The sequence below is a fragment of the Perognathus longimembris genome, chromosome 4 (assembly GCF_023159225.1).
Source record: "Perognathus longimembris pacificus isolate PPM17 chromosome 4, ASM2315922v1, whole genome shotgun sequence".
Classification (NCBI taxonomy): Eukaryota; Metazoa; Chordata; class Mammalia; order Rodentia; family Heteromyidae; genus Perognathus; species Perognathus longimembris.
Window position 1 is genome coordinate 84,034,339 of NC_063164.1, and position 12,245 is coordinate 84,046,583.

The following is a 12,245-nucleotide window of genomic DNA, read 5'->3' on the forward strand; positions in this document are numbered from 1 at the left end:
ACAGTTCTAGTGGTTATGAAATATTAAAGCAAGATATTTGGTAGCAACTGCTTCCTACTTCACACACCTCTTTCATTTGTCCTCACATAGCAGGAGCAGCAAGAGAATTTCTTAAAATCTTTTTCAAAGGGACACTAATTTCATTTTGGGGATTAGTATAGTTTACAGTTTCACCTTCATAGCCTAATCACCCCTTGAACATTTAACTCCTAATATCACTGCCTCAGGGGTTAGGACTTTTAGCATATGAATTTGGCCGGGGGTAAGGGGATAAGCACATTCAATTCATGACTGATTTTTTTTTTAACTTTATTAAAATGGTTGTCATTGAGTCTTCTTAATTTCTTGAATAACTTCAAGCTCTCTCTCAAACTGAAATTTTATCTTGAGCATTAACTTGCAAAGTACAAATGCAGTTGATTGCATTTTCAACATTAAAGAACTTTTCTCTAAATTGCTTGGAGGCTGAGAATATTTTTGCTCAGGGATCCTGCTGATATACATTGCTGGATTATTACAGTGTTCTCTCAGTATCCTTGGACAAAATTAAAAGTGAAGAGCAGAAGTGTCAGTGATGCTGAGTTAAAACCTACCCAGAATGAGACAAAAACCATCCTCCTATAATACAGCTTATAGTTCACAAAAGCATTTGAAAGGCACAAAAAATGAATACCATTATCTTATCTGAAGGCCCTATTATTATGCACTAATGCTTCTGAATGCATCATAGGAGGATGTTGTAAATTCTCCTGCCTTGCCTATTTTTGTAGAAGGGCATATCCTTAATGAACTAAAATTGTTTTAAAATACACAGTAAGATTAATATCATTTTATTATCTACTGTTGCTTTTGGAGTAATAGGCTTAACTTTCCACAGCTTAAAACCCAAAGGGTCCATAACTATTGGCCTCTTCCCACTGCTTTATTAGGAATTGGAAAACAATTGTGAATGTATATAAAATTTCCACATATTTCATATATAGCAGCTAAAAAGTGTTATCAACAAAAGTTTACTTCTTTACACTATTTTTTTCTATTTGCACAGGAATATATTGACACAGTCATAACAACAAACATTCCAGAAAGTCTTCTATTTAATAAATTCTTAGGAATATGAATTAAGAAATGTACCCTCCTTTCTCTTGATTCAAATAATTACAAGTGAGGAAGTGTATCTGTGTGGGATATATAAAATACAAACTCAGCCAGGGGCTGGTGACTCATGCCTTTATCCTAGGTACTCAGAAAGCTGAGGCCTGAAGATTGAGGTTCAAAGCCAGCCTAGGCAGGAAGGTCTGAAACTCTTGTCTCCAGTAAACTACTCAGAAAAAGCCTAGAAGTAGCACTGTGTCTCAAGTGGTAGAGTGCTAACCTTGAGCCAAAGAAGCTCAGGGAGAGCACCTGGGCCCTGATTTCAAGCCCCAGGACTGGCACGAAAAAAAAAAAAAAAACCTAAGAAATCAAGCTTTGAATATAAATTTTTATGTCAGTATTGTGGGAAAAATCATTCATTCCATCTTGGCTAGTTTGGAAGATTTGTAACCAGGTAGCCATGCCCCCAGCCTTCCCCCTGCCCCTCTCCTGGTTATTTTTAGGATAACATCTTACTTTCAGCTAGCACATGTTCCTGAGCCCCAGTTCACCTACTTTAGCCTTTCTATCATTGTTGTGATCATAGTTCCAGCATGCTGTGATGTCCAGCTTCCTTCTGTGGAGACAGAGTTCTAGAGACTTTTCTGCTCTGGCTGGCCTAGAACTTTGATCTTCCCCTTCTCCTCCACTTAGATTGGGATGACAGACATATGCCACTGCACCCAGCTATGAGTGTTGAAGGTTGAGTGTTGAGGGTTGAAGATTTCTTCCCCAGGATGGTTTAGAACTGTGATCATCTCAATCTCTCTCCTTTAAAAAAAATTATTATTGTAAAGGTGGTATACAGAGAGGTTACAATTATATAAGTCAGGTAATGAGTACATTTCTTTTTTAACATTGTCACCTCTTCTCTCATTTCTCCCAGTTTTTCCTCTGGAGCCTTCCCCAAGTTGTGTGGTTCATTTTCAACGTAGTATCTATTGAGTATCACTACTGCATTTGTTCACTCTGTGTCCCACCATTTCTGTTCTCCCCTGCACCTCAGATAAACTTACATGTACAATAAACCGTACAGAAAACAGTAACAGTGACAAAGGGGGAAAAGCAAGCAGCAAAATAATTTTTTAAAAAACTTTTTGTGGGCTGGGGATATAGCCTAGTGGCAAGAGTGCCTGCCTCGGATACACAAGGCCCTAGGTTCGATTCCCCAGCACCACATATACAGAAAACGGCCAGAAGCGGCGCTGTGGCTCAAGTGGCAGAGTGCTAGCCTTGAGCGGGAAGAAGCCAGGGACAGTGCTCAGGCCCTGATTCCAAGGCCCAGGACTGGCCAAAAAAAAAAAAAAAAACTTTTTGTTTCCATTTCTTAGAGTTCATTTTGATAAACATTTTATAAGATCTTATGCCCGTAGCTATTGAACATTTGTGATCTTCTCTTAAAATATCCTCCTTTGGTCTCACTGTGTGCATGTCTAGAGTCCTATGTAATTTATCATATCCAAGTGTATTTTTTTGTCTTTTACCATTCAATGTGTTTACTTATAGATTTATAGGCACTTTATAGTTACAACAAATGAGGGAAACCATGCATTCTATGTTTCTTTGGGTCTAGCTTGCTTTGCTTAATATGATTTTTTCCAAGTCTTTCCTGGTATAATATCATTCTTTCTGATGGAAGCATAGGATTCCATTGTGTATATATACCAGTTTCTTGATCCATTCATCTGCAGTCATCTCAGTATCAATTTTAGCTACTCCCAAGTAGCTAAAATTACAGGTGTGCTGGCTGCATTAATTTTTGTTTTTACCACAATAAATTTTCTTTCTTTCTTTTTTTTTTGGTCGGTTATAGGCCAAACTCTGGGCCCATGAACTCTGGGCCTGGGCACTGTCCTGAGCTCTTCCACTTAAGGTTAGTGCCCTACTACTTGAGCCACTTAAAGTTAGTGCCCTACTACCTGAGCCACAGCACCACTTCTGGTTTTCTGGTGGTTAATTGGAGATAAGAGTCCCATGGACTTTCCTGCCTGGGCTTGCTTTGAACCTCAATCCTCAGATCTCAGCCTCCTAAGTAGCTAGGATTATAGGTGTGAGCCATTAGTGCCCCACTTACCACAATGATTTTTGCAAGGAAGGTTTTTGTCCCCAAATTCTTTATATGTATTTTTGCTTCTTTCAACAGTGTAGACTGAGTATAATTTAACCCTTCCATTACTTAAGTTTATCAACTACTGAGATAAATTAAGCCCTTTGCTTAATTTCTTAGGCTGTTTTAAGGTATGAATCTATTTCTTATTCACTTCTGCTGTCACAAAGCTATTTTTCTTCCTAGTTTGAGGTGTCTTGCCAAGCAAAATAAAATTACCCTTTTATCTATCATTACTGATATTGGTCCTAAGGCCATTAGTGTTAAATCATAATAGATAGGTGGATGGGTATTCTCTGCCAAATATTCCTCTCAATTGTTAATATATTTGTAGTTGAAATCTATATTCTAAGCTGTTTCATAATTAATCAAATTGAATTAGTTATCTTTTTTATTCTAAAGTTTAATTCCTTTCATTACCTATATTTTCTTATTATGTACCACATTGCTTCAACTGAATTTAGTAAACTACTTTTACAATTTTCAGTGTCACTTATGTTTTGGTAAAATAAAACAAGCACAGATTAGCTCTTAATATGTATTTTGCCATAAAAGCTTTCATTATTATTTACCGTTACAATAATTCATCCAAGTAACATCTATTTCATTCTTACCCCTATGTTAAATTATTTCTTAGGCAATTCTTTGAAAATTGTCTTGAAGTTTAGATGTATTGCTTTTTCAAGTCAACTTATCCACAAAACCAAAGTCAATTTTTTATTTTGACATGGATAATATTTAATAAATGAAGAGACTGTGGCTACAAAATGAAGACCTTTTAATTTTGATATATTTCATTTCTTTTTATAGATCACATTTGACTTCCCTAAGTAATAATTGATGGGCTGTGCAATTTTGAGCCTATTTGGCACAGAAGAATTTGAAATTACTATTAGTTCTACCAGAAGACAAGGGAAGAGAAAAATCAAATAAGTTATTCAAGAATTGCTTAGTTATATTGTGAAACTGAAAGAGGTACCCTACCCAGTAAAAGTGTCAGAAACCAAAGACATAGTTTTATTATTTTTCTGAACAGTTATCCAATTTTTCTTAGCATAATTGAATAAACAATAGACAATTGAATAAATCATAGTCAATATTCCTGATAACATTAATTTAATATGCCATTTTTTCTAATTGATAATCATTTTTCCTAAGTGTTTATTAGTATAGTATTCTCTTTTCTTTTGATTCTCTTAGATTTCTAAGTATTTTATCACATTATGTACAATAAATACATTTTTACCTGCTGTCTTACAACATTTATATCTTTCCTTTCCTTCTAATATTATTAGATTTGTGTTCTTCATAGATAAGTCTTTTGGGCTAAGGTATGTGTTTTTAGTCATATAAACAGATATGCTTTTTTTTTTTTTTTGAAACTGGGATTTGAGCTCTGAGTTTCATTACGCAGGTACCCTACCAGGAAGCCACATTTAGGGCCCCTTTCATGTGCTGGTTAGTTTTTAGATGGAGGTCTTGCTTTTTGCCTGGGTGTGTGGTGTGTATCCTGACCATAATGTGCCTTTTTTAGGCCTCCTGTCAACTAAGATGACAGATGCATGCCACCGCACCTCGCTTCTTCCATTAAGATTTAGTCTCATGGCTTGGTTTGAAACAGTAATCCTCCTATTTCTGGCTCCCACAAAGCTAGGATGATAAACATGTACTTGCACACTCAACTATTTGTTGAGAAGGGCATTTGCATACTTTTCTGCCTGTGTTAGCCTTAAAGTGTGATCTTTCTCAGCCTACCAAGTAGCTAGGATTATAGGTGTGAGCCACTAGCCGAGATTATCCTTCTGAGGACAGTTAGTATCAAGCCACTTTTTTTTTTTTTTTGCCAGTCCTGGGGCTTGGACTCAGGGCCTGAGCACTGTCCCTGGCTTCCTTTTGCTCAAGGCTAGCACTCTGCCACTTGAGCCACAGCGCCACTTCTGGCCATATGTGGTATATGTGGTGATGGGGAATCGAACCCAGGGCCTCATGTATATGAGGCAAGCTCTCTTGCCACTAGGCCATATCCCCAGCCCCTCAAGCCACTTTTAAAATAAAATTTGTAATGGAAGTTAAATTTCATTACTAGCTTGTTCAACATCTGCTAATTATCCTATGACATTCTTCCTTTGATCTGTTAATATTATGAATTTTGAATAGGTTTTCTTTATCTTTTGTGGTACCTTTCATGTTTTAGGATGGATATTATGTTGACTTTTAAAATAATTTTTAAAGACTTTAGAAATATTTCTAACTTTGACACTGTCTGGAGTAGATTCTCATCATTTTTTTCTTAGCTACTCTTTTTGTAAAACAGTTCTCCTATCCTTCCTCCATGAACAACTGAGCCTAGTTTTAGAGCTTGGACTCTTTACTCCCTCCAGCTATTTATTAGGAAATATTTATTTTACTATTGCAGAGAAGCTGCAAGAACATGCGTAATATAAAAAATACAACACACTCTTCATTCAGATTTATGTTTTGATACATTTTATCCCATTTGTAAAGTTGTGACTTTTAATAAAATTATCCTAGAGTCTTGGTCAAAATAAAAGTGCCATGTTTGCTTAGCCCAGGTGGTATATGTCTCTAATTCTAGCTTCTCAGGAGTCTGATATCTGGAGAAGCACAATTCAAGGCTAACCAGGCAGAAAAGGTGACTAGACTCCATTTTCAAAATAACTATAAAAAAGCGGGGCTGGAGTCATGGCTCAAATGGTAGAGCACTAGCCCAGTTAAGCACAAGACCCTTAGTTCAAACTTCAGTACCATAAAATATAGTGCTATATATTAAGGGCCCATTTATTTAATTGCTATGAAAAAATGTCACCTCTTAAAGCACTTTTGCTCATATCCAGCTTTTCTGACCATTCAAGAGCTCTCTCCCTGATTTGTTTTTCACTATAACCCCTTTGGGCTCCTCTAAGCTATTCTTTGGATTACAGGCCTGTCTACATAAATTCTGCCACAAACACCAACCCAATGTCTTGTCTTAAAGGAAAAACAAAATAATCTCTTCTTAGGCTACTTCTTTTTGCAGCCCATTACCTTTCTAACTTCATTTGATCCCAGTGCATCCCCTTGGGGAAAAGCCTCCCCCTGCTCATAAGCACAAGCCAGTTATCAAGAAAGAATAAGAGCTGGGTGCTAATGACTCATATATGTAATCTTAGCTACTTGAGGCTAAGATCTGAGGATCAAGATTCAAAGCCAACCAGAAGTCCAATTAACCACCAAAAAGCAGGAAGTGAAGCTGTGGCTTAAGTGGTAGAGTTCCAGCAAAAAAAAGTCTACGGGACAGAGCCCAGGCCCTGAATTTAAGCTTTAGTACATATCCCCCCCCCCCCCCCAAAACCCCAAAAAACCAAACCCTCACAAAAACAGTACAAGAGCAAATTTATTTAAGTATGACCTTTTTGGTCTTTAATAAAGGAGATATCAAGCCTGTATACATTCCCTATGGTGCGTTTTCTGTTCCTCATCTCCTGTGAATCAGGAGCATATAAATGAAACACACACACACACACACACACACACACACACACACACAGTATTCTAAGAATAAATGGTAATTTTTCCACACACTGTCTAAAACCCTCTATATGATAGAAAATTATACAATAATCTAAAAATAGGAAATAGTTCTGCTAAAACTCCCCTTAACAATAATAAATGATATAGGACATATGGTTTCAGTCTGACTTTCTTGTATAAGTTTCCTTAAATCCACTGCAAGATTTTAAATTTGCATTAAGGGGTCTCTCAAAGGAACCTCTTATAGAACATATAGGCCATTTATTTAAAAGACAAGTCTCCCAGCCTCCATTTCCACCAAAGAGGCTTCTTTTAACTTAGAAGTTGTTTTTCAATTTCAAAAGTTTCTCAATCACTAGATATGTATATAAAATTATTATTTGAAAGCAATAACAATGTAAAAAATTGAAAGCGATTTTCTTGAGATCATTGCCATTTACTTTTAATACTTTTATAGAAGGAGACACTTAGAAAACCTATAATTACTATCCTAAAATGGTGATGTCCTATTTTGAAAACAATGATAAAATGTACTCTTCAAGTTAATCTATTCTATTCAATTCTCATGTAGACATTTGTACTATTATTGAGTCAGGGCTTTGGTTCTTAATGGTATTTAGCCTTAATTGTAAAGAAAAAAAACAACACTGGAGGGTTCCACTTTAACAAATTCCATTTGGAGTTAGAGCTAAGGACTTTGAGCCACCTATTGAGTGTGGTTATTTTTACATAGCAAAATTACATGAAGTGTGTTATTAGCTTAATTATTGAATGTTAAGCTATTTCAAATCCTCCTCAAAATTCTAGTCTTAAGGACCCATCATTAAAAGTTTATATTTAAAGGAAAAATAGTGTCTATCATCTTTATAAATTTTATACAACAGAATTGCCCAATATTTATTATTTGTCTCTTTTATATAAATATATGAAATATTATTTTCGCATGTGAACCTTATTTTTCTGGTCCTGGGGCTTGAATTAAGGCCTGGGCAATGTCCTGAGTTTTTGTGTTCAAGGATAGTGCTCTATCACTTGAGCCATAGCTTTACTTCTAACTTTTTAGTAGTTAATTAGAGATAAGACTCTCACGAACTTTCCTGCAGTGGCTGATCCCAGCCTCCTGAGCTGCTAGGATTCCAGGTGTAAGCTACCAGCACCTGGCTGGGAACATATCTTTTTAAAATTTGTCCTATCAGACCTTATCTTTCTATTCTATGATGGCAAAAAAAGAAAAAAAACAACAACAAATAGCTAAAAATCTAGTAACTCAGTTTTTAAGTTGTGTTGATAAGTATCTTTTTTTCCTTCTTGTGCTTGTACTGTGGCTTAACTCAGGTCCTGGGCACTGTCCTTTAGCTTTTATAGCTCAAGTCTAGCAGTCTACCACTTGAGCCACAGCTTTACTTCTGGTTTTTGCTAATTAGTTGGAAATAAGAGTCTCATGGATTTTCCTGCCTGGGCTAGCTTCAAACCTTGATCCTCAGATCTCAGCTTCCTGAGTAGCTAGGCTTATATACATGACACAGGTACCCAGCTTGATGAGTATCTTTTTAATTTTCAGGAATTACCTATTGTTCTTTAAACAAACCACCTCTATTTAAATTTTATTTTGATATGTCATTATTCATTATATGTATTTTTTCTGCTTTCTTATTAACTTGGTCATTTTACGAAGGAAAGTACACAGTCATGTCTATTTAAATATTTCTTTTCTGGAATCTTTAAATGTTGCATGAATAAATAACTTCAACATTTTACAGTGATCTGTAGTGAAAAAACATCTTTTTTTGCTATTAAAATCAGTTTACAAAGTTAGAACTGATGCTCAGTTAAAATTGTTAAAAGCTTAAGGATAAAATAATTTCTTTCACAGATGCAATGAGGAAAGTTCTACCTGTTCTTGAATTATATAATCTTTTAACTAAAGAGATGCTGAATAGAAAGTATAAGATTGCTACTAAGAAAGATAATTTAAGATTGATGACATTGTCATTTTTAGGTGAATTGTGTAATGATGAAGGGTATTATACTTTGATAGATTAAGAAATTCATTCTTTTCAGTGATGCCAAGTTGATCAAATTCTAAGATTCTTTTTTCCCACTCTAGGTAATAAAGCCTAAGAAAATCTTAAAAGTCATAATGCCAGTTTATTGACTGATACTGAAAAGTGACTTTTTCTGTATCATGGTCACCTTGAAAAGATGCATTAGATCCTTCTGTCTAGAATTTAGTGCCAATGTCAAGACTGAGGATGTTACACAAACTGAGAGGGCATGAAAAAATTTATTATTCACAAAAGTCTTTTTGGGGAGAGCAAAGGCAGCTCCAAATCAGGCATAAAAGTGACTTGAAAAAAACAAGTTGGGAGACCAACTTGGTTTGTAATTCAATTACGGAGTGGAGCTAGAGTGAAGGGTCTCACCTGTGGACAAGAGGTTATATGGTTTGAGTTTTCCTACCAGTGCCAAAAAAGTAACACACACTTTTCTTAGCAACTTGCTTGCGTTTTGTTGAAGGGTAAGAGCATTACTTGTCAGCATTCAGATTTTAAAACTAGAATCAGAGTGGGCTGTTTAGGGGTGAGGGTAGGGTGGGGAGTGGAGAGTGGTGGCCATTACTGAGTTGACCTCAGGACTTCCATGTTTGCTACCCTAGTATGCTATTACTTGGAGCCATACCTGAAGTCTTGAAGTTGGATTCTTTATTAAATCCTTTTATTTGCTTCCATTGCCAAACCTGCCACTAAGTACTCAGTTCTTACTTTTTAAAGCTCAAAGCAGTGTAGTTGAAACAGACTGCTTATATTTTGTTTGTATAAGAGACTACTGTGTGTGTCTACCTCCCTTTTTTTTCTTTTTTCTTTTTTTTTTTTCCAATCCTGGGGCTTGAACTCAGGGCCTGGGCACTATCCCTGAGCTTCTTTTGCTCAAGGCTAGCACTCTACTACTTGAGCCACAGCACCACTCCTTTTTTTTTTTCATCATAGGAAAATATTCTTTATTTAGATAAAAACATGTTAAGATGTTAGTGACAAAACCATCAAATTTGATAATTAAGGTTTTCCTAAAGTTTAATAATGATTTAAAAACAAATCTCTGCTGGCTCTTTAATCCATAACTTCTCCATCAGTTTTTCTGACCTTTTCTCCAGGACTTATACTTGTTAGCCTGTTTATCAGTCATAGCTTTCTTTCACGTCGTTTGAGTCACTTTCACAGACTAGCATCCTTGGAGCAAAAGCCTTACGAACAAATGATGGAAAATGAGGCAAGGTATATATTTCAGACATCGGGGTCAGGAATTTGATTTATAGCATTAGTAAGTTCCTCATTTGATTCCAAACTTGAGCAAGTAAACTTTGGAAAATTGAATGGTTCCTCATCCACAGATGTTCTGTTCAGTTAGCCTCATGCTCCTTGAGCCTTTTGATTGGGACCACATGATAAGCGTTGTATTTGCAGTTAGCCATCTTTTCAGCTATCTTTGGATTTTTCTTTCTGCATGATGCCGTACTGTAACCTGCTGGCTGTCATTCTGTGGTTTGGGCCCTAAGGACATAGTTCTAAGGTTTCGGGCTCCATTAGTCCTTATTCAGGAAGCAGTCTCTATCAAGAATCCTGAGGGAAGTACCACTGGTATGAAGATACAGCTCCAGAAGTGGAGCTATGGCAGAAAGTGGTAGAGCACTAGCCATGAGCAAAAGAGCTCAGGGACAGCAATCAGGCCCTGAGTTCAAGCCCCACAACCAACAAAAAATAGTAAATAAATAAATGAAGTAAGTAATTCTAGGCATTTACTGTAAGCCAGATAAAAAATACATTTACGGACTGGGAATATGTCCTAGTGGCAAGAGTGCTTGCCTCGTATATATGAAGCCCTGGGTTCGATTCCTCAGCACAACATATATAGAAAACGGCCAGAAGTGGCGCTGTGGTTCAAGTGGCAGAGCAAAAAGAAGCTAGGACAGTGCTCAGGCCCTGAGTTCAAGGCCCAGGACTGGCAAAAAAAAAACAAAAACAAACAAAACAAGGCCCACATTTACTTTCTAATTGCTATTTACCATATTTCTTTTTGGAAGTCTTTTACCAATGCAGAAGAACAGTTTTTCATTTTTAATATTTAGTTGTATGAGTCCTGACAAATGAATAGTTATGTCACTACCATTGGAAGCAAAATACAACCAAATTTATCCTATAAACATTCCCTGTGTAGCTTTCCTCCTTCCCTTTCAGACCCCAACAACCACTGACTCTTTTTATCTGTCCCTGTTTTTTGTCTTTCCCATGGTGACCTATGATATATAATCGTGTATGATGGAATCATATTGTAGGAAGTCATATTTTGCTTCTTTTGTTTGTTCAGGAGGCTTGAATCTAGACCTCTTGCATGCTGAGCATGTGCTCTCTCCATGAGCCATACCCCCATAGGTCCATTTGCTGAGTAGCATTGCATTGTAGAATTTGATTGGCCATGCACCAGTTAAACCATATTAGAGTTGTGCTCATTTTCTGGCTACTATGAATAAAACTGTTAAAAACATTAATTTAGGAATAATCTTTTAAAATAAGAATAGAATAGAGATGGTAGAGTTTTAGTATGAAATTTTTTGAGTAGAAAGATACCTCATATCCCAAAGGTTATATTAATTTTGCATCAATTAGCTATGATTGAAATAATTTAACTTCATACCTGTTTCTTTTATAAAGTGTATGGGTAAGGTATTTGCTGTTGTCTTCTCAAAGAGGAGAAATTATAAATGGTCACATACATTATAAAACTAAGTTCTGTAAAATCATTGTAATTCTTAAAGGAGCCATTTTGTCTTTAAGTCTGATTGGAGATTTGTTTTTTGTTTTTTGTTTTGCCAGTCTTGGGGCTTGAACTCAGGGCCTAAGCACTTTCCCTTGCTTCCTTTTGCTCAAGGCTAGCATTCTCCTACTTGAGCCACAGTGCCACTTCCAGCTTTTTTTGTTTATGTGATGCTGAGGAATCAAACCCAGGGTTTCATGCATGCTAGGCAAGCACTCTACTGTTAAGCCATATGCCCAGCCAACAGATGTTTTAAAAATAATATAATTTGCTCAGTGAATTTTATAATCTCAGACTTCTTACACCCAAATAATCCAACTGATTATACATTGGAAAATTATTTTGAAAATAATATTCTTAAATATAGTACTTCATTCTTTCAAAATATTTTAGACTTCATTTTTCTAACATTTCCTTTTTTTTTTTTTTTTTAAAGATGGGCCTAGGAAAAACAATCCAGGCGATCGCAGTTGCTTACTTCTATAAAGAAGAATGGCCTCTTTTAATAGTGGTCCCTTCATCTCTGAGGTACCCTTGGACAGAAGAAATAGAGAAATGGATTCCAGAGATAGAACCTCAGGAAATCAATGTTATTCAGCATAAAACTGATGTTGGGTAAGAACAAATTTTTAATTGTTAAGAAAAAATTGTCTTTGTATACTCACAT

General features: G+C 36.0%; 1 protein-coding gene and 1 pseudogene across 8 annotated transcripts in view; one reads left to right on the forward strand and one right to left on the reverse strand.

Moving 5' to 3' along the window:
• The window catches only part of Zranb3 (zinc finger RANBP2-type containing 3), a 207,078-nt gene that overhangs the window by 97,879 nt on the left and 96,954 nt on the right, over positions 1-12,245 (forward strand). For 7 of the 8 annotated variants that reach the window (XM_048345569.1, XM_048345573.1, XM_048345575.1 and 4 more), the window contains one exon: positions 12,015-12,193. In XM_048345569.1, the coding sequence (XP_048201526.1) occupies positions 12,015-12,193 (179 nt within the window). Of the gene's footprint in view, positions 1-12,014; positions 12,194-12,245 lie in introns of those variants that run through there. The other variant, XM_048345577.1, reaches the window with a different exon arrangement.
• LOC125350739 lies at positions 9,896-10,350 on the reverse strand (annotated as a pseudogene).